The following is a 22,177-nucleotide window of genomic DNA, read 5'->3' as shown; positions in this document are numbered from 1 at the left end:
CGGCTCGGGTGGCGGCGGGGGGGGGGGATGATGTCCGGGTGGGTTTCTTGCCCATCTGTTGTATACAGCTGGTCTTAGCATGCTCCAAGCTTCAGTGTAGATGTGCCCCGGACCTCACCCCTTCTCTGCCCCACCAAAACCCACTCCAGCACCACCCCTGCCGTCGGGCCTCGAACCGACAGCAGCCCCAATCTGCCAGGTCGAGCGAACCGGGACTCGTAGCTAGGTGGGACTGGAGAACAGCCAGCGGCGAAGCAGGAAGCAGGCGGAGGAGCCCTGCACGTGGGAAAACACGGAACCGTGCCCCCGCCCTGCTAACACACCCCTCTGTGCCAACAAATACCGACCGCTTCAGTAACCTCTGCCCTACTGTATTTTTTATTATGGCAATTTCGAAGGCTAACACACACCGAGGCTAGGGCAGGATTGCAACATTTACAGTAACCCCGGCACGCTGGCTCTTTCCAAAACAACCCGTGACGTGCAGAAAGCTCGCCAGCGTGCTTTTAGCCAGCCCGGTGCGAACAGCCCTCGATTTCCTGGGACGCGCGGGAGATTTGGCGTCCCCAAACACGGGGCAGAATTTCGCTGGCTTTGTGCAAAGCCCCGGAGCTAATGCCAGACGATCGGGCTCTCTCCTGGAGGGGAAGGAGGAGATGTGGTTACGTTCCTCCGGGTCATCCCGAGCCGGACAAAACCAGCCTCTTTTAGGAACGGAACCGATGGCGTTTAATTCGGGCCTGGGGAGCGGTAAGGCTCCCAGGAAGAACCCTTGATCCTCTTGACAGTCCGGGGCATGGATGTTCTCTGCCATAATCCGTACGCCGGCAGCCCATCATCGGCTAAGCTGGCTTTTTTAGGCGGCACATCTTGTGCCCCAATCCGTCCCCCGTCCGGTGTGTACTATTCCGCCCCCCCACAAAGGTCAAAGGGCACTGAAGAATCCAGCACCGGGCAGGCCTGCAGGGTGCATGCTGCCTTCTGGCTGGCGGACGGGGCTCCTCTTCTTTGGGCCCAGGAGGGACCGGGACGGAAAATGTCAGCCCGGCTCTTTTCGGTACAAAGCTGAGAGATTTCCCAAAAGGAGAGGGGGTATTTATTAGGCCCAGTAACTGGCAAGGAAGGACTGTGAGACCTGCCCCTCTGGGTCTTCACGGAGTCTAGTAACCCCGAAAAGCTGCAAGCCAGGACTCCTGGGTTCTCTCCCCAGCTCTGGGAGGGGAGTGGGGTCTAGTGGTTAGAGCAGGGGGGATGGGAGCCAGGACTCCTGGGGCTTTGCCATTGTGTGCTCCTGCGTCACTATCCTTGACGCGCACACACACACAAAGAGAGCAGCTCACACACAGAGCAAGGGTGGAGGGAAAACGCGCCGGGAGCCTCCTGGGGCCGCGCTGCGCGAACAGCCCTCGCCCCCCGACATGCTGCTCTCCCGGGGCTGTGGGCCGGCTGGCTGGGGGTAAAATCACACAATGACTCAGTCGCCGAGGCGAGCCGGCCCGGATTACATAAACCACTCGTGGCGATTATGAAAGGGGCCCACAGGCACTTGTCAGCCCCAGCCACAGGGGCCAGCCAGCTCACCTGCAGGGGGGCTCTCTCCGTTCCCCCCCCTCCCGCCCCAGAGCGCGGCGAGAGGCTAGCCAGGTGTGGGCAGCTGAGATGCAGCTAGCTCTGGGGTGGGGCACTGATTGTAGCAGGGGAGGGGCCCCTGAACAGCTCCACTCACCCCACAAGAGGAACCCACCCTCCCGCTTCTCAGACCCCCACAAGCCCTGTCTGGGAGCCGCCCCCCAAAACTCCCCCACGACGCCGTCAGCTCCCAATGCACCCTCATCAGCCCCTCCCCCATGCACAACTCCTAGCAACTTAGCATGCCCCCAGCCCCCCATACAGAGCCTCCAGCTCCTAGTGACCCCCAGCCTGCCCCCCATGTCAGGAACATTCAGGGGAGAGGGGTGTGAAGCTGTGTCCATGAGGAGGTGGCTGAGGGGAGGTGCTCCCCCCCAGCGCCTTCCCCCATAGACCCCCAACTCCACCCCCCCCACTGATGCCCTACGGGACCCCCACCCCCATAAACCCAGCCCCCCAGAACCTCCCCATCCCCTCTGCCCTACATAACCCCCAGCCCCCCACAGAGACGCCGAGGCCAGCCCCTGACTTCCCAGCTCCTCCCCATCCTACAGACAGCCCCAAATCCCTTTCCCCTCCCCATGGATGCCCCCTAATAGAAATCCCAGCCTCTCTGCACTATGGGACCCCCTCATGCCAGCCCCTCCCCCTATGGGCACGCCTCCAAGCCACCCCTGCCCCCCACAATAAAGGACCTTTCCAGCCACCCCTCAGCTCTATGAAATCCCCCAAACTTCTTAGCTCCTCCCCTTATGGACCCCCTCATAGCTCCTCTGCACCCCCATGCTCTCCAGCCTCTCTACCCTATGGGACCCCCAACTCCCCAAATCCTAGGCTCTCACCCAGCCCCTCTACTCCCTCACCCTAGGGACCCCCAGCCCCTCTGCCCTATGACACCCCCACAGCCTCTCTGCCCTATGGGACCCCAGCCACCCAGTCCCTGTACCTTACCAGACCCTCTGCCCTACGGGACCGCCAGCCCCCACGGACTCCAACCCACCAGCCCCTGAGTCCTACATGACTCCCGCCCCCACGGGACCCCCGGCCCCACGGATCGCCCCTCCCCGCCCCCACGGGACCCCCGGCCACACGGATCGCCCCTCCCCAGACCCACGGGACCCCCGGCCACACGGATCGCCCCTCCCCAGACCCCACGGGATCCCCGGCCACACGGATCGCCCCTCCCCGGCCCCACCGGGACCCCCAGCCCCACGGATCGCCCTTCCCCGGGCCAACGGGACCCCCAGCCCCACGGATCGCCCCTCCCCGACCCCACGGCACCCCCGGCCCCACGGATCCCCCCTCCCCGGCCCACGGGACCCCCGGATCGCCCCTCCCCGCCCCCACGGGACCCCCGGCCCCACGGATCGCCCCTCCCCAGACCCACGGGACCCCCGGCCACACGGATCGCCCCTCCCCGGCCCCACGGGACCCCCGGCCACACGGATCGCCCCTCCCCGGCCCTACGGGACCCCCGGCCCCACGGATCGCCCCTCCCCGGCCCTACGGGACCCCCGGCCCCACGGATCGCCCCTTCCCGGCCCTACGGGACCCCCGGCCCCACGGATCGCCCCACCCCGGCCCCACGGGACCCCCGGCCCCACGGATCGCCCCTCCCCGGCCCCACGGGACCCCCGGCCCCACGGATCGCCCCTCCCCGGCCCCACGGGACCCCCGGCCCCACGGATCGCCCCTCCCCGGCCCCACGGGACCCCCGGCCCCACGGATCGCCCCCCCCCGGCCCCCCGGGACCCCCGGCCCCACGGATCGCCCCTCCCCGGCCCCACGGGACCCCCGGCCCCACGGATCGCCCCTCCCCGGCCCCACGGGACCCCCGGCCCCACGGATCGCCCCTCCCCGGCCCCACGGGACCCCCGGCCCCACGGATCGCCCCGCCCCGGCCCCTCGGGACCCCCGGCCCCACGGATCGCCCCTCCCCGGCCCCACGGGACCCCCGGCCCCACGGATCGCCCCTCCCCGGCCCCACGGGACCCCCGGCCCCACGGATCGCCCCACCCCGGCCCTACGGGACCCCCGGCCCCACGGATCGCCCCACCCCGGCCCTACGGGACCCCCGGCCCCACGGATCACCCCTCCCCGGCCCCACGGGACCCCCGGCCCCACGGATCCCCCCTCCCCGGCCCACGGGACCCCCGGATCGCCCCTCCCCGCCCCCACGGGACCCCCGGATCGCCCCTCCCCGCCCCCACGGGACCCCCGGCCCCACGGATCGCCCCTCCCCAGACCCACGGGACCCCCGGCCACACGGATCGCCCCTCCCCGGCCCCACGGGACCCCCGGCCACACGGATCGCCCCTCCCCGCCCCCACGGGACCCCCGGCCACACGGATCGCCCCTCCCCGCCCCCACGGGACCCCCGGCCCCACGGATCGCCCCTTCCCGGCCCTACGGGACCCCCGGCCCCACGGATCGCCCCACCCCGGCCCCACGGGACCCCCGGCCCCACGGATCGCCCCTCCCCGGCCCTACGGGACCCCCGGCCCCACGGATCGCCCCTCCCCGGCCCCACGGGACCCCGGCCCCACGGATCGCCCCACCCCGGCCCTACGGGACCCCCGGCCCCACGGATCACCCCTCCCCGGCCCCACGGGACCCCCGGCCCCACGGATCGCCCCACCCCGGCCCTACGGGACCCCCGGCCCCACGGATCACCCCACCCCGGCCCCACTCACCGCGGCGCCGCTCCCCGTCTGTCCCTCCGGCGGCTCAGCCCCATGCCCAACCCCGCCCCCCGCCGCTCGCCCCCATTGGCCGCCGCCGGCCCCGCCCCTCTCGCCGCCCATTGGCCGTCCGGCAGCTCGGCGGCTCCCATTGGCCGGCCGGGCCCCAGGCATGCAGGCGGCCGCGTGAGGCCGCCCGGCCCCGCCCTCGAGGGGCGTGTCCCGGCCGGGCATGCAGGGCAGCGCGTGCCCCGGCCCCGCCCCCCTCTGCGGCCCATTGGCCCGCGCCACGCCCGGCCCCGCCCCGCCGGCCGCCCATTGGCCAGCGCCTCTCCGCAGCGGCAGCTGGGGGGACACGTGCGGGCCCGGCGCACGTGGCAAGCGGCGGGCAGCAGGCGGGGGCGGGGCTAGTGAGGGGGCGGGGCTCCGGGAGGGGAGGAGGGGGTCTGGGAGAGCAGGCGAAGCTGCACTGCCCCCAGGAGCCGCATTTCTCAGCCCCAGCCAGCCTGACTCTGTATCCACCTGGAACGGGTGGGGAAACTGAGGCCGAGGCACAGGCAGGGGGACGCCCACAGCTACAGCCTGTCACTGGCAGAGCCCCTGGGCCTTCCTTCTACCGCTCTAACCACCAGCCCCCACTCCCCTCCCAGAGCCGGGGAGAGAACCCCGGAGTCCTGGCTCCCAGACCCCCCCTGCTCTGACCCACCAGCCCCCACTCCCCTCCCAGAGCTGGGGAGAGAACCCAGGAGTCCTGGCTCCAAGCCCCCCCTGCTCTAACCCACCAGCCCCCACTCCCCTCCCAGAGCCGGGGAGAGAACCCAGGAGTCCTGGCTCCCAGCCTGCCCTGCTCTAACCACCAGCCCCCACTCCCCTCCCAGAGCCGGGGAGAGAACCCAGGAGTCCTGGCTCCCAGCCTGCCCTGCTCTAACCACCAGCCCCCACTCCCCTCCCAGAGCCCGGGAGAGAACCCAGGAGTCCTGGCTCCCTGCCCCCACTCCAACCACTAGGCCCCAGTCTCCAACCAGCGCTGTCCAGGAAAATGTGTCTCAGCCAGTCCTCTGGGGCAGGAGGCAGGTGATGCTTCCCGCAGCCCCTCCCCACGGTTCATGGGGCTGCATTCAGGAATAGGAGGTCCCAGACCTGGGGCAGGCCCTGCCCACTCCGTGGGTGGTAGGAGCCGGGGTGGGGTCTGGGGAGCTAGGTTAGGAGGCCAGAACGCCTTGTTCCTGCTGCTCTGGGACATCTATTAATATCCGGAGCTGAGACAGCCCCAGGCTTTGGCTCTGTGGCACCAACCAGGCAAGCAGCAATCCGGCTCTGGCAGCTGGATGGGGCCTACACCAGGGATCACTCCAATCCCCTGACCCTGCCTCCCTGGTGTAGCTTCAACCTTATCTCCAGTCCTGGCCCTTCCCTCAGCTGCAAATCAGGTGCAGGAACCTGAGGGACTTGGCACAGAATCCAGCGTGCGAGACGTAGAAATCGGGAGGAGTTGGGGCAGAATCCAGCGTGCGAGACATAGAAATCATGGGGATTTGGTGCAGGGTCCTGCGTCTGTGATGCCGAAATCGGGAGGATTTGGGGCAGGGTCCAGCGTGCGAGATGCAGAAATCGGGGGGATTTGGGGCAGGATCCAGCGTGCGAGACGTAGAAATCGGGAGGATTTGGGGGCAGAATCCAGCGTGCGAGATGTAGAAATCGGGGGGATTTGGGGCAGAATCCAGCATGCGAGACGTAGAAATCGGGAGGATTTTGGGGCAGGATCCAGCGCGAGACGTAGAAATCGGGAGGAGTTGGGGCAGAATCCAGCGTGCGAGACGTAGAAATCATGGGGATTTGGTGCAGGGTCCAGCGTCTGTGATGCCAAAATCGGGAGGATTTGGGGCAGGGTCCAGCGCGTGTGATGCTGAAATTGGGCGGATTTGGGGCAGGATCCAGCGTGCGAGATGCAGAAATCGGGGGGATTTGGGGCACGATCCAGCGTGCGAGATGCAGAAATCGGGGGGATTTGGGGGCAGAATCCAGCGTGCGAGACGTAGAAATCGGGAGGATTTGGCGGCAGAATCCAGGGCGAGAAATATAGACATCGGGTGGATTTGGGGGCAGAATCCAGCGTGCGAGACGTAGAAATTGGGAGGATTTGGGGGCAGAATCCAGCGTGCGAGACGTAGAAATCGGGAGGATTTGGGGGCAGAATCCAGCGTGCGAGACGTAGAAATCGGGAGGATTTGGGGGCAGAATCCAGCGTGCGAGACGTAGAAATCGGGAGGATTTGGGGGCAGAATTCAGCGCGAGAGACATAGAAATCGGGAGGATTTTGGTGCAGAATCCAGGGTGAGAGACGTAGAAATCAGGGGGATTTGGGGCAGAATCCAGCGCGAGAGACTTAGAAATCGGGAGGATTTTGGGGCAGGATCCAGCGTGAGAGACGTAGAAATCGGGAGGATTTTGGGGCAGGATCCAGTGCGTGTGGTGCTGAAATCGGGGGGATTTGGGGCAGGATCCAGCTCGTGTGGTTCTGAAATTGGGGGGAACACCAAGGGGTACAATGAGCGACTGAAGCTGAAGGAGAACGTTCCCACAAGAACAAGTGTCTAGAAACCGGCCCTGGACAAATTCAGGCTGGAGATTAGAAGGTTTCTCACCATCCGCAGGGTGATCTTCTGGGACCGTCTCCCACTGGGAATTGCAGGGGGGCAAACAGCTTAATTAGTTGTTAGAAGGAGCTGGGCAAATGGACGAGGGCCATAGTATGGCAGGGTTGCTTGGGAGGGTGGAGGGTGGGGCTTGGGAGTCCTGGGATGGAGGGAAACACGTTCCAATTTCGCTCTTACGTTCTGAAGATCTCAGGCTTCAGGGCGCTGGCTGGTCGCCTGCAGGGGTCAGGAAGGAATCCCCCCCCACACCTGCCCAGTATATTCTGTTTGTTTTTCTCTCTTTCTTCTGGAGCATCAGGGATGGCCATGCCAGAGATGGGATGCTGGGTGGGTGGGTGGCTGGGCCAGGGATCTGAGTTGGCACCAAGAGTTGTTTCTCTCCAGTGTTTGGCTGGCTGGGCCGTTTGGTGTGCGGGGCTTGGTGGCCTGTGAGGTGAGGTACAGGAAGTCAGAGTCCCTCCCTTCTGGCCTTCAGTGCTGTGACTTTATATAATCAGGGGGTCTTTGGTGGGGAATTGGTGCAGATATCAGCATGGGCGCTGGTAATCAGGGATTCTGTGCAGAATTCAGTGTGCAAAACAGAAATCGGGGGGATCTGGGTGCAGAATTCAGTAAGCGTGACTTAGAAAGCAGGAGAAACTGGTGCAGAATTCAGTATGTTGGAAACAAAAATCGGGTGTGTGATGCAGAATTCAGAATCGGTGATGGGGAAATCAGGGAATTTGGATGCAGAATTCAGTAAGTGTGAAACAGAAATCGGGGAATTTGGATGCAGAATTCAGCATGTGAGCCAAGGCAAGGGGAACGGGTGCAGAATCAAGCAGGTGACACAGAAATCGGGGCAAGCTGATGCAGAATTCAGTGTGTGCCACGCAAAAGTCAGGGAAATGCCGTGCAGAAATCAGGGGGCCTGGGTGCCAAATCCCGAAGGCGTGCCGTAGAAACCGGAGGGGAGGTGGAGATTGGTTGCTGAGGCAGCGTTCAGAGCGGGCGAAGGAGAAATCGGTGGATTCTTCAAGCGCGTATCCGCGTGGGGCCCGCCCTGTGCCCATGAGATCAGGCTCTTTTGGCCAGCGGTGCCCGCTGTGCCCTTGCCCAGCTGTAGGCAAAGGGAAGAGCCGACCCAGCCAACCCCTCCGTCCCCTTTCATTGCCTGGAGCAAGGTGGCATTCAGCCCTGCCTGCCTAAGCCAGATGGGCAGGGCCCATGGGGGGAGTTTGCCCTCTTGTCCAGCGTGGGGCACCGATGCCCTGCCGGGCTCACCTTTGCAGGGACATCAGGGCTCCCCCCGCCCTCGGTCTCTTGTGATCTGTGCCAGTTTAGTTAGCCGAGGGGTGAAAGGCTTTGGGCATGGGACGCATTGGGGGGGGGGGGGGGGGGGCTGAGTGAAATGGATGGGTCCGTGCTAGCCAGAGTCGCTAGACCGCACCCCCCTCCCAGGGCCAGGGAGAGAACCCAGGAGTCCTGGCTCCCAGTCCCCCTGCTCTAACCACTAGACCCCACTCCCCTCCCAGAGTCAGGGAGAGAACCCAGGAGTCCTGGCTCCCAGCCACAAGAGAGCCCGTGGCCGTGGGTGCTGCCCAGTGTCCCCCTGGGTTCCAGTTCCCAGCTCAGCACTGGAACCAGTCAAGGCTCCCTTGGTCCCGGGTGTAGCCAGGTGGGAATGGGGCTATGGCCCCGCCCCCTTTCTCTAGGGGTGGGGAAGGTCGCCCCCTGCTGGCAGGCCCTGGCACTCACCCAGCTCCACTGAGTGAGTGGGAGGCTTGGTTTTTTAACAAGGTCAGTTGTGGGGAAGAGGAGCCAGGACTCCTGGGTTCTCTCCCTGGCTCTGGGAGTGGAGTGGGGGCTGGTGGGTCAGAGCTGGGGGCTGGGAGCCAGGACTCCTGGGTTCTCTCCCTGGCTCTGGGAGTGGAGTGGGGGCTGGTGGGTCAGAGCTGGGGGCTGGGAGCCAGGACTCCTGGGTTCTCTCCCTGGCTCTGGGACGGGAGTGGGGGCCAGTGGGTTAGAGCAGGGGGCCGGGGGGCTGGGAGCCAGGACTCCTGGGTTCTCTCCCCAGCTCTGGGAGGGGAATGGGGGCCGGTGGGTTAGAGCAGGGGGGGCTGGGAGCCAGGACTCCTGGGTTCTCTCCCTGGCTCTGGGAGGGGAGTGGGGGCCGGTGGGTTAGAGCAGAGGGGGCTGGGAGCCAGGACTCCTGGGTTCTCTCCCTGGCTCTGGGAGGGGAGTGGGGGCCGGTGGGTTAGAGCGGGGGGCTGGGAGCCAGGACTCCTGGGTTCTGTTATGAACTGGGCCAAACCTTGTTATGGGTTGAGTTAAAACCTCACTGAGATTGATAGGCATGAGCCCCCCCTGAAGCCAAACGCATTCCCGGGGGGGGGGGGGGTTACGGGAAGGGCAACCCTCCCCCCCCCAGCACCTGAGCGGGAGAAGAGGCTTGGGGCCGATTTTGGAAGAGCAGCATGCTGGAAGTGGAGGGCAGGTCCGAGAACGGCCGACGCCAGCCGGCCCTACGTCCAACCAGAATAGTCCCGGGGCGCTGAGATTTCACTAGCCGCTTGGGTCAAAGCGGGACCATGCCCCAATCCTGGCACGGGGAGTGGGGGCTAGTGATTGCGGGGAGGGAGGCGGCTGGACCTGGGTGTTGGGACTCCAGGGTTCGCCCCCTGGTTCTCAGAGGGTAGTGGGATTCGTGGCAGGAGGGGGTGCGGTGAATCTCAGACACTAACCCCCTTATTTCCAGATGGTTGTGTGGACAGAAGAGATGCAGCCACCTCTGGGGCGGGGCTGGGCGGCTGGTTATCCAGGGACCCCTCGCCCAGTGCTGATGTAACCACATATGGGGCAGGGCGGCTGGTTAGCCAGGGATCCCTCGCTCGGCACCAAGATGCAGCCACCTCTGGGGCGGGGCGGCTGGTTACCCAGGGACCCGTCTCCCAGCGCGGAGATGCAGCCCTCCGGGGCGTGGCAGCTGGTTAGACAGGGACCCAGCACCAAGATGCACCCACCTCTGGGGCAGGGCAGCCAGTTACCCAGGGACCCCTTGCCCGGTGCTGAGATGCACCCACCTCTGGGGCAGGGTAGCCGGTTACCCAGGGACCCCTCGCCCGGCGCTGAGATGCACCCACTTCTGGGGCAGGGCAGCCGGTTATCCATGGACCCCTTGCTCGGCGCTGAGTTGCGGTCGCCTCTGGGACGACTGATTATCCAGGGCTCCCTCCCCAGGACGGACGGCAGCACAGACAGACGGACGGACAGCAGCTTGGGCTTTCTCCACAGGACATTTATTGTACATTTTCACAGCATAAAGTCACTCCCCTTTCCCTCCAGGGGGTGCCTCGCCCCCCGCCTGCTGCTGGGGAGCGTGTGGGGGGCAAGACCGACCCCCTCCTCCCTCCAGCTAGGTCTAGGGGAATCCAGCCAGCTCTGCCCCCCCTCCACCCTCATCCCAGGTGTCTTTAGAATTAGGGGGCACTGGTCCCACCGTGGGGCACGGTGGACCCTGTGCCCGCAAAGCCGAGGGGCAGCAGTGACACCTGCCCCCCGGCTCAAGGAAAACACAGCCTGGGATCTGCCCCCGGCCCTCACTCTCTGTTCCCCAGCAGTTCACAATCCACGCAGCCTGGTTGAAGGGACCCCCGGGGCACCCCGCTGCCAAGCCAGCCTCACAGGGGGCAGAGCCAGCCAGGTCCTTTGCGCCCGCGTTCCCTCCAGATGGGGAGCAGAGGACCCGCCAGGCTGCGCCCTCCAAAACGGGCCTCGCAGGGGACCCCGCGCCTATGTCCCTCCCAGCTGGCAGGGGGGGCCCAATCCGCCCCCCCCCAGCGAGCGCTCGGCACGGAGAGTCCAGAGGGACACAGTCACACGTCATATCTCCTAAGTGGGTGTGTGTGTGGGGGGGGATCGTTCTGTAGGGGCTGGCGGGCGGAGGGGTCGCGCTATGGGGCTGGCGGGGGGAGGGGTCGCGCTATGGGGCTGTCTCGGAGCTGGGAGAGGTTTAGCGCTATGGGGCTAGCAGGGAAGGTTTAATGCTACAGATGACTGCCTCGAGGGGCTGGGGGAGGGGGACAGGGCAAGGTGGGGGTCACTCATCACACGACACAGGGATACGTTGCAGAGCTGCTCAGGGATCGCCCCCTGCTGGCCACCAGGGGAACCCCCCCCCATTAGCGGGTGGGGGAGGGGAATGCCCCCTCTGTGCCCACACTCTGGGGGAGGTGGGGTGGGGGGAAGGAGGTCGCTGGCTCTGGGCTGTGCCTGCTTCTCCCCTCGCCCAAGACAAGATTTATCCAGCCCCCCCCGCTACGGGATCACCGAGCCCCCTGCCCCAGCCAGGCCTGGGCCCTGCTGCTGGGTGGGGGGCTCTCTGGGGTCAGACAGACAGTTAATGGGGAGCCAGCCTGCCCCCTCCCTCCACCCCCAGAGGAGAGAAGCTGGAACCGCTGGGCCATGGGGGAGGGGTGGATTTAGGGGCTCCCCCCTTCCCCATGCAACCCACCCTAAGACTCTTAAAGGGCTTGGAGCTGGGGGTGTGACAGCACTGCCCCCTCCCACACATGAGGTGTGGGGGGGGGGGTAGGAAGATCAACCCCCAGCCCCCCCCAAAGCCAGATTGCACAGTACAGATCCAGGAATGTTACAAAACCTCACAAGGTCAGGGAGGGGGGTGGATCGGGATGTGGGGGGGAGAAGAGGAAGGTAAAGACACTTATGACACCCCCCCTTTGCATGGTGTGAGATGCAGCCATCTCTGGGGCAGGGCGGCTGGTTATCCAGGGGACCCCTCATGCGGCACTGAGATGCGGCCAGCTCTGGGGCGGGGTGACGGTTCTACAGGGACCCCTCATGCGGCACTGAGATGCGGCCAGCTCTGGGGCGGGGTGACGGTTATACAGGGACCCCTCATCCGGCACTGAGATGTGGCCACTTCTGGGGTGGGGCGGCTGGTTATCCCGGGACCCCTCGCCCGGCACTGAGATGCAGCCACCTCTGGGGCGGGGCGGCTGGTTATCCCGGGACCCCTCGCCCGGCACTGAGATGCGGCCATCTCTGGGGTGGGGCGGCTGTTTATACAGGCGCCGAGACATAGCCAAGCCGGGGGACCCGGCTCTCGCGTTGCTCGGCATCGCTCTGAAAGGGCGGGGGGGTAGGGGGGGGCGCTTGAGTTTCTCAGGCTTCTGGGTTCCCCCTATTTTACTTTTTTTAGGGGGGGGGGGGGAATTGGTCCTTAAAATATTTAAATTAAATCAGTAGACACTGAAAACACCGGTGGGGAGCAGGTATTGGGGGGGGGGGGGGGGTCCATGACAGCTGTAAATCTAGTAATAAATCTACAAACAGACAAAATATAGAATATGTATATATGTATAAATAAGTTAGCCTATATACAGGACGGCCACACGCACCTCAACACACACACACACGCCACGGGGGGGCCCGGGGGAGAAGGGGGGGGAGGCTGGAAGATATGGCTGAGATCATGGGAGGGGGGGGTCGCAGCCCCTCGCGCCTCTCCCGGCCGCAGCTCCTTTGGGGGGAGGGAGGGGGGGCTTTGGCTTCCGAGGGTCCATTAAGTGCTGAAGTAAACTGGAAAGGAAAGAGAGACGGGAGCAGAAGGGAGTTAGTTTAAGATGCGGCCACCTCTGGGGCGGGGCGGCGGGTGACCCAGGGACCCCTCGCCCGGCGCTGAGATGTGGCCACCTCTGGGGTGGGGCGGCTGGTGACCCAGGGACCCCTCGCCCGGCGCTGAGATGTGGCCACCTCTGGGGCGGGGCGGCTGGTGACCCAGGGACCCCTCGCCTGGCGCTGAGATGTGGCCACCTCTGGGGCGGGGCGGCGGGTGACCCAGGGACCCCTCGCCCGGCGCTGAGATGCGGCCACCTCTGGGGCGGGGCGGCTGGTGACCCAGGGACCCCTCGCCCGGCGCTGAGATGCGGCCACCTCTGGGGCGGGGCGGCGGGTGACCCAGGGACCCCTCGCCCGGCGCTGAGATGCGGCCACCTCTGGGGCGGGGCGGCTGGTGACCCAGGGACCCCTCGCCCGGGGCTGAGATGCGGCCACCTCTGGGGCGGGGCGGCTGGTGACCCAGGGACCCCTCACTTGGCGCTGAGATGCGGCCACCTCTGGGGCGGGGCAGTTGGTTATACAGGGACCCCTTGGCTGATGCCGAGATGCGGCAGCCTCTGGGGTGGGACAGCTGGTTACACAGGGACCCCTTGCCCAGCGCTGAGATGCAGCCACCTCTGGGGACCCAGGACAGCCTAAGAGCCCTACAGGAAGCACCACAGTTTAGGACAGGAAGTGACGCTTTCTTCACAGCAAAGAGGAAGTCTCCCTGTTTATCTCAAGTGGGTGTTAACCCTGGAACCTAATGTTGGTGGTGGATGTTGCCATGTCTATGGGTGAACTGGATGGGAGAGGGAGCCAGTGGCATTTGGAGATGAGACATTTCTCTTGCTTCATTCAGATGGGTGCCCCAAAAATACAGAAGGGGCTCGGGGGGAAGAAGAGCGTGTGGGGGGGACCCAGCAGACTCCAGCAGCTGGAGAAGGGGAAGTCCAGGGAGCGAGGGAAGGAAATTTCAGGCCATCCGGGTCTAATTTGGCTCCTTTGTGCTAAGGCTACTTGCCACCATGTGGGCGGGGCCAAAGAAAGCCACGCCCCTTCCCAATAACCCTTCTCCTGTTTCACCCCACAGCGTCCAGCTGCGGTTGTGGGCGGGGCCTCACAAGCCACACCCCTTCCCAATAACCCTGTGCCTGTTTCATTGCAGTAGGAGGGGTGGCTGGGGGCAGGGCCAAAGAAAGCCCCACCCCCTCGAATATCTTATTTCTGCACTATTGGCTGGACCCTGTAGCTGCAGCGGTGGGCGGGGCCTGTGGGGTGAAAAAAAAAGCTCCACCCCTTTTATTTCTGCACTAAGGGGAGCCTGGTGGATCTCTGGGTAGGTGGGGCTAAGGGAAGCCACGCCCCTTCCAGCAACCCTTCCCTGCCCTCTTGAGGGGTGGCTGTGGGCGGGGCCAGTCTGTGGGCGGGGCCAAGGGCAGCCCCACCTCCTTGCTGCCACACCCCCATGACAGGTGCCTGGCTGCCGCTCCCACATCCCAAGGGGCTGGGGGTCACATGCTGCCCCGACGGGCCCCCCCCCCCCAACCCCCCCTCCAGCCCCCACTCACCAATGATAATGATCAGGATGATGGCGCATATCACCCCCAGGATAATCATCATCTGTGGGGAGAGAGGCCGTGAGCATCGGGGCCGCGCGGGGAAGGTGGGGGGCAGGGGCTTGGGGCCAGGAGGGGAGCCATGGGGGAGGGTAGGGGGTCAGAGGGAGCCAGGAAGGGCAGCTATGGGGCAGAGAGTGGCAGGGATGAGGGTGTCAGGGGGCTGCAGGGGGAGACGGGGGATCAGCGGGGAGGGGTCAGGGGGCAGTGGGAGGAGATGGGGGGCTGCGGGGGGTGGGGCAGGAGCTACAGGGGGAGACGGGGGGTCGGGGCAGCGGGGGGAGATGGGAGGATGCGGGGGGAGAGATGGGGGCCGCGGCGGGGGGACAGGAGGCAGCGGGGAGAGATGGGGGGCGGCGGGGAGGGGGCAACGGGGGGAGATGGGGGGCTGCGGGGAGAAGGGGGGGCCGCAGGGGGAGGATCAGGGGCTACAGGGGGAGACGGGGAGTCAGGGGGGCTGTGGGGAGACGGGGGGCTGCGGGGGGGGGAAACGAGGGGCTGTGGGGAGACAGGGGGCCGCGGTGTCGGGAGACCGTGGGGGGGGGGGGCTGCGGGGAGACGGGGAGCCGCGGGGGGGGTGTGTGTGTCAGGAGACAGTGGGGCTGTGGGGGGAACGGAGGGCTGCGGGGAGATGGGGAGCCGTGGAGGGGAACGGGGGGCTGCGGGGAGGGGAGGCTGTGGGGGGGACACGGGGGGCCGCGGGGGGAGGAGACGGGGGGCCACAGGGGGCTGCAGGGAGACGGCGGGCCACAGGGGGCAACGGGGGGGTGCTGGGAGGAGGGGGGGCCACAGGGGGAATGGGGGGGAGATGGGGAGCCGACGGGGGGAACGGGGGACCGCGGGGGGGGGATGGGGGGCCACAGGGGGAACAGGGGAGGAGATGGCCGCGGGGGGAACGGGGGGCTGCGGGGGGGGGGTGTCGGGAGACAGGGGGGCTGCGGGGGGGGGAACAGGAGGCCGCGGGGAGGGGGGGTTGTGAGGGGGTGTCGGGAGACGGGGGGTTGTGTGGAGGGGAACGAGGTCCGCGGGAGGAGATGGGGGGAGCGCAGGGGGAACGGGGGGCTGCGGGGGGAACGGGGGGGAGACGGGGGGGGCCGCGGGGAGACGGGGGGGCCGCACCTTGAGGTTCTTCCACCAGTACTTGCGCTTGAGCTTGGCGGCGCTGGTCTCGAACTGGGAGGCGCCGGCCTGCAGGGCGTCGGCCCGGTCGTCCAGCTCCGACAGCTTCTGGTCCCGCTCCAGCACCTTGTCCACGTTCACCCGCATGATGTCGACCACCTGCGGGCGGGGGGAGAGTCAGACACGGGGGGCCCCGCCCGCGCAAGGGACCCCGGCGTCCGGACGCCGCCCCCCATGCTCACCTCGTCCACCTGGGCTTGGGTCTGCTGCAGCCTCCGGTTGCTGGTGAGGTTGGGGGGCGGTGGGGGGGGGCCGCCCCCTTCTCCTCCGGCGGCGGGGGGCGCGGCGGCGGGGGCCGACCTGGGGGGGGCAGAGAGCAAAGGTCACGGTGACCCCGCGAGGGGGAAACAGCCCCGAACACGGCCAGCCACAGCGGGCGCTGCCCCCCGGTCCCGCCCCCATAGTGCCCCTCACTCCTGCCCCATAGTGCCCCTCTGCGCTGCCAGCACCCCTCGATCCCACCCCATAGCGCCCCAGTGCCCCTCAATCCCACCCCGTAGCCCCTCATTCCAGCCCCATAGCACCCCGTTGCCCTTCAATCCTGCCCCATAGCCCCCCTCTGCGCTGCCAGCAACCCTCAATCCCGCCCCATAGCCCCTCAATCCTGCCCCATAGCCCCCCTCTGCGCTGCCAGCGCCCCTCAATCCCACCCCATAGCCCCTCATTCCAGCCCCATAGCACCCCGTTGCCCTTCAATCCTGCCCCATAGCCCCCCTCTGCGCTGCCAGCAACCCTCAATCCCGCCCCATAGCCCCTCAATCCTGCCCCATAGCCCCCCTCTGCGCTGCCAATGCCCCTCAATCCCACCCCATAGCCCCTCATTCCAGCCCCATAGCACCCCGTTGCCCTTCAATCCTGCCCCATAGCGCCCCTATGTGCTGCCAGCAACCCTCAATCCCGCCCCATAGCCCTTCAATCCTGCCCCATAGCTCCCTCTGCGCTGCCAGCACCCCTCGATCCCACCCCATAGCACCCCAGTGCCCCTCAATCCCACCCCGTAGCCCCTCATTCCAGCCCCATAGCACCCCGTTGCCCTTCACTCCTGCCCCATAGCGCCCCTCTGCGCTGCCAGCACCCCTCGATCCCACCCCATAGCCCCTCAATCCTGCCCCATAGCCCCCCTCTGCGCTGCCAGCGCCCCTCGATCCCACCCCATAGCCCCTCATTCCAGCCCCATAGCACCCCGTTGCCCTTCAATCCTGCCCCATAGCCCCCCTCTGCGCTGCCAGCAACCCTCAATCCCCCCATAGCCCCTCCCTCCTGCCCCATAGTGCCCCATTGCCCCTCAATCCCGCCCCATAGATGACCCCCACTCCTGCACTGCCAGTACCCCAAAATCTTGCCCCGCAGCCAGCCTCGCCCCACAGCCCCCCCAGCTCCTCGGGTGCCCCTCTATCCTGGTTCTTTGGGCAGGGGGGCTGTGGGGCACTGCTGGGGCAGCACCGGGGAATGAACCCCTAGAATTGATCCCCACCTGCAGGGGTAGGCTGCGATCAGCTGGGACACGACCAAGTGCCGGGGAGAGAGCAAACGGGGACTGCACTGGGGAGGGCTCTGGGAGGGGAGTGGGATCCAGTGGTGAGAGCAGGGGGGCTGGGAGCCAGGACTCCTGGGTTCTCTCCCCAGCTCTGGGAGGGGAATGGGGGCTGGTGGGTTAGAGCAGGGGGGGCTGGGAGCCAGGACTCCTGGGTTCTCTCCCTAGCTCTGGGGAGGGGAGCGGGATCCAGTGGTTAGAGCAGGGGGGCTGGGAGCCAGGACTCCTGGGTTCTCTCCCCAGCTCTGGGGAGGGGAGTGGGATCCAGTGGTTAGAGCAGGGGGGCTGGGAACCAGGACTCCTGGGTTCTCTCCCCAGCTCTGGGAGGGGAGTGGGGGTGAGTGGTCAGAGCAAGGAGGGGGGGACTGGGAGCCAGGATTCAACTTTCATTCAACTTCCAGGCGGGACGGGCCCCCCAGACCATCCGCAGAGAACTCCCCCCACCCCGGGGCCGTGTTTCCGGGGAGCCGGGATGGGATTTGCCCCGGCTGCGGCGTGGGTTAGCCCGTGACCGGCCCCTGCTTCCAGCGCGTGGGGCGGGGCCGGGGGGCAGCTTTTCAAAAGGACGCCGGAGCGCGGGGCAGAGACAAGCCCCAGAACCGAGCCGAGGGCCGGAGCAAGCAGGGATGCGGCTCCATCTGGGGAGCGGCCCGGGGAGGAAATCCTGGGGGCGCCGGACAGGATCGGGTCCCGGTGTTTAACCGGGAGGGGGAGGGACCCTTGGAACAAGCTGCCCGGGGCGGGGGGAGCGGGGGGCGGCGCAGTCCAGCGTTGGGGGCTCAGATCCGGCCGAGAGGGCGCTTTAGCCAAACCCAAGTTACTGGCCTCCAGCCAGGGGGAGATTCTCTGGCCTGGGTGAGCCAGGAGGTCGGCTCCCAGCTCCCCCCGCCCGGCTCTAACCTCTAGCCCCCACTCCCCTCCCGGAGCCAGGGAGAGAACCCAGGAGTCCTGGCTCCCAGCCCCCCTGCTCTAACCACCAGCCCCCACTCCCCTCCCAGAGCCAGGGAGAAAACCCAGGAGTCCTGGCTCCCAGCCCCCCTGCTCTAACCACCAGCCCCCACTCCCCTCCCGGAGCCAGGGAGAGAACCCAGGAGTCCTGGCTCCCAGCCCCCCTGCTCTAACCACCAGCCCCCACTCCCCTCCCGGAGCCAGGGAGAGAACCCAGGAGTCCTGGCGCCCAGCCCCCGCATTCCATAGCATGTGCGGAAGGGAAATTCTCTCTGGTTTATACTGTACTAAGGTTTTCGTTGCGTTAAACGCCCCAACTCCAGACACCGTCCTACAGAGATGCGTGTGCAGACCCCCCCCGGGCCCTAGAGCATCCCTGGGGGCGTGTAAAGACCCCCCCCCGGGGCCCTAGAGCATCCCTGGAGGTGTGTGCAGCCCCCCCCACAGGGCCCTAGAGCATCCCTGGGGCGTGTGCAGACCCCCCCCGCCCCGGGGCCCTAGAGCATCCCTGGGGGCATGTGCAGACCCCCCCCAGGGCCCTAGTGCATCCCTGGGGGCGTGTAAAGACCCCCCCCGGGCGTGTGCAGACCCCCCCCCCCCGGCCCTAGAGCGTCCCTGGGGGCGTGTGCAGACCGCCCCGGGGCCCTAGAGCGTCCCTGGGGGCATGTGCAGACCCCCCCGCCCCGGGGCCCTAGAGCGTCCCTGGGGGCGTGTGCAGACCGCCCCGGGGCCCTAGAGCGTCCGTGGGCAGAGAATCCCCGGCTGTAGGGGGGTGAGGTCACCGGGAGAGGGGTAGGCAGCTGCCCCTGCTAGAGAAGGGGTTTGGGGGGCAGTGAGATCGGCCAGCCCCCTTCCCCAACACGCACACAGCTCCCGGGGGGCCCCAAAACAGGCACAAATCCCCCCCCCCCCCCACCCAGCATCACACGGCCAAAGACCCACAGCAGCCCTGCTGCTCGTCCACTGCAGGCCAGGGAGGGACCCCGGAGCCAGGACGCCTGGGTTCTCTCCCAGCTTGTGGGGGAAGAGGGGGCTGGTGGGTTTGGGGCTGGGAGCCAGGACTCCTGGGTTCTATCCCCAGCTCTGGGAGGGGAGGGGGGGTCTGAGTTGGGGAGGGGTAGGACCACAGCCTTGCTCTGCCCCAATGCCCTATGCCCCTCCAACCTACCCAGGGCCCTGCCAGCCCCACATCCCAACCCCCACGCCCCACTGCTGCCCTGTCCTCCATCCACTCTCCAACCAGCTCTCCAGCCCCACATCCCCCCCCACACTGCTGCCCTGTCCTCCATTGCTCCCACTCCCCAGCCCCACATCCTACCCCCCCCAAACCCCACCACCTGCCCTGTCCTCCCTCCATCCCCCACCCCACTGCTGTCCTATCCTCCATCCATCCCCCAACCCGCCCTCCAGACCCACATCCCACCCCCTCACACCCCACTGCTGCCATCTTCCTTCCACCCCCAACCCGCCCCCTAGCCTCACATCCCCCCTCACACTGCTGCCCTGTCCTCCATCCTACCCCCCCCAAACCCCACCACCTGCCCTGTCGTCCCTCCATCCCCCAACCCGCCCCCATCCTACCCCATCACACACCCCACTGCTGCCCTGTCCTCCCTCCATCCCCCAGCCCGCCCCACATCCTACCCCCCAACCCGGCCCACTCCATTCTCCATCTGTTTCTTCGTGACCTTCCCGTCTCCTCTAAAAATAAAAAACGACCCCCCCCCCCCCCGAAACGATCCCGGCTGGTCGGGGGCTGGGCTACAACTGGCCACGCGGCCTCCGCATTGGAGGCCGGGGGGCGCTGGAGAACTCCCCCCCCCCCCCCCCCAGGAAAGCAAAACATGTGTGGGGGTGGGGTGCGGGGGGAGAGCCGGGCTGCCAATGGGCAGCCATGTTCAGCGTCATCCTGCCGCCGGAGCTAAAAATACCCGGCAGGAGAAATGGGGGACGCAGCCCCCCCACCCCAGATCCCCATATTGGGCAAGGCCTCTGATGCCCCCTGTCTATGGGGGGACACTGGGGGGGTCCCCTCTGCATGACATGGTGGGGGGGGGGATTTCAGCTGCCTAGGTCTGCTGGGGCAGGGGGGAAGAGATGGGATGATGCTCCTGCCCCCCATCCCCAGCTCCTGCCCCCCATCCTCCTCTCCCTCTGCTCCCCATCCCCGGCTCCTGCCCCCCATCCTCCTCTCCCTCTGCTCCCCATCCCCGGCTCCTGCCCCCCATCCTCCTCTCTCTCTGCTCCCCATCCTAGGGTTCTGCCTCCCATTCCCCTCTCCCTCTGCTCCCCATCCCAGGATCCCACCCCCCATCCTCCTCTCCCTCTGCCCCCCATCCCAGGATCCCACCCCCCATCCTCCTCTCCCTCTGCCCCCCATCCACAGCTCCTGCCCCCCATCCTCCTCTCCCTCTGCTCCCCATCCTAGGGTTCTGCCTCCCATTCCCCTCTCCCTCTGCTCCCCATCCCAGGATCCCACCCCCCATCCTCCTCTCCCTCTGCCCCCCATCCCAGGATCCCACCCCCCATCCTCCTCTCCCTCTGCCCCCCATCCACAGCTCCTGCCCCCCATCCTCCTCTCCCTCTGCTCCCTATCCTAGGGTTCTGCCTCCCATTCCCCTCTCCCTCTGCTCCCCATCCCAGGATCCCGCCCCCCATCCTCCTCTCCCTCTGCCCCCCACCCACGGCTCCTGCCCCCCGTCCTCCTCTCCCTCTGCTCCCCATCCTAGGGTTCTGCCCCCCATCCTCCTCTCCCTCTGCTCCCCATCCTAGGGTTCTGCCCCCCATCTCCCTCTGCTCCCCATCCTAGGGTTCTGCCCCCATCTCCCTCTGCTCCCCATCCAAGGCTACCCTCCCATGCCAGGCTCCCGCCCCCCTCCCTCAGTCCCCCCACAAGACTCCCGCCCCCCCCCCGACAAGCCCCTGCCCCCAAATCTCCCTCTTCCTCCCCATCCCAGGCTCCCCCCATAGCCCTATGTCCCTCCCCCCCATTCTTCTCTCTCCAGCCTCTTGGCCCCCACCGCCGAGGAACAATGCAGCCCTCCCTCTGCCCCTTTGCAGGGGTCCCCCAACCCAGCCCCCTGGCACCCACTTTCCTTCGTGCATGGCAGGGAACGCAGCCAGGGGGCACGCCGGTCCTTTCTGTGCAACTGGGCTTTGCTGACGCGGGTGCCAACGGGTGTGATCGGACCCCCCCACGGGTGGGGCAGGAAGATTGCGGCTAGTTGATGCATTGGGGCGGGGGGGGCGGGTTAATGCAAGCAGAGGTGCATTGCAAGCTATCGATCTCCTTGCTATCGATCCCCTAGTCCTGTCCCTGCCCTTGCCCGGCTGCACCCAGCCCCGGGGGCTCCTGGCTTTTGGGAATAAGCCCCCCAAATGGGGAAACGGGCAAGGAAACACCCGGGGCGATGCAGCCAGGGCATCATCCCGCACCAGAGCCTATTCTTCTCCTTGCCCTGAGGATGCCTCTACCCTGCCCCACGGAGCCCATCCATTGGGAGCGTGGATGAGCCCCCTTCCCTTGACAGGGGAACCCCGGACCTTGCGTGCACCCCGCTTTATGCAGCCTCGGGAGCATTGCACGCTATTTATCTCCTTGCATTGAGCACACCCCAGCCTTGGCTTTACCGAGCTCATCCACTGGGAGGGTGCACAAGCTGTCATCCCCTGCGGGGACGGGGGGGAACCCCGGATCTTGCATGCACCCCGCTTTATGCAGCCTGGCGAGCATTGCCCGCTATTTACCGCCTTGCACCCATCCATTGGGAGGGTGGATGAGCCCCCTTTCCCTGCGGGGGCGGGGGAAGGGCCCGGATCTCGCCTCCCCCCGGCTTTATGCAGCCCGCGGAGCACTGCACGCCCGTTACCGCCTTGCATTGAGCAGCCCCCTGCCCCCCGTTTTGCTGAGCCCCGGGGTCGGCGGAGCGCCCAGCCCCTGCGGGGGCGGGGGGAGCCCGGCTCTGGCATGCACCCGAGGCGATGCAGCCCGGGGACCATTGCACGCTGCTCCCCTTCGTGCATCGGGGCTACTCACATGTCGGGGGCGGCGGCGGCGGCGCGGGCCGGGGTCTGCGGCGGGGCGGGCGCTCGTCGAGTGGCGCGGGTCCCTGAGCCGAGCAGGGAAGATGGCGGCCGGGCTGGCGCATCCGGGCACCTGGGCGGGTGAGGGGCGGGGGCCAGGAGGGGGAGCGGCTGCACCCGCGGCCTCTGCAATCAGCGCGGGGCGGGGCCGCGCGAGGGGGCGGGGCCGCATGGGGAGGGGCGGGGCAACCCAGGGGCAGATGAAGGGGGAGGGGGCAGATAACGCTGGGGGCAGACAAAGAGTGAGAA

At 66.9% G+C, this 22,177-nt stretch overlaps 1 protein-coding gene across 2 annotated transcripts; it reads right to left on the bottom strand.

The window, feature by feature from the left end:
- Positions 1-10,223: 10,223 nt before the first annotated feature.
- VAMP2 (vesicle associated membrane protein 2) lies at positions 10,224-22,052 on the bottom strand. Of its 2 annotated transcripts, XR_006287718.1 has the most exons (6): positions 21,882-22,052; positions 15,546-15,663; positions 15,304-15,462; positions 14,137-14,188; positions 11,949-12,547; positions 10,224-11,829 (listed from the first exon to the last, which is right to left on the bottom strand). XR_006287718.1 is itself a non-coding variant. In XM_043537187.1 (5 exons), coding segments are annotated over exons 1-5 (348 nt in total). In that variant the 5' UTR covers positions 21,884-22,052; the 3' UTR covers positions 10,224-12,530. The 2 variants fall into 2 exon arrangements, 1 of the variants encoding a protein (XP_043393122.1); XM_043537187.1 differs by having other exon boundaries at positions 10,224-12,547.
- Positions 22,053-22,177: the final 125 nt, after the last annotated feature.

This window comes from Chelonia mydas, chromosome 28 (assembly GCF_015237465.2).
Source record: "Chelonia mydas isolate rCheMyd1 chromosome 28, rCheMyd1.pri.v2, whole genome shotgun sequence".
In the NCBI taxonomy this organism is placed as follows: Eukaryota; Metazoa; Chordata; order Testudines; family Cheloniidae; genus Chelonia; species Chelonia mydas.
Note: the sequence above shows the minus strand (reverse complement) of the source record. Positions and strands in the feature narration are given on the sequence as shown.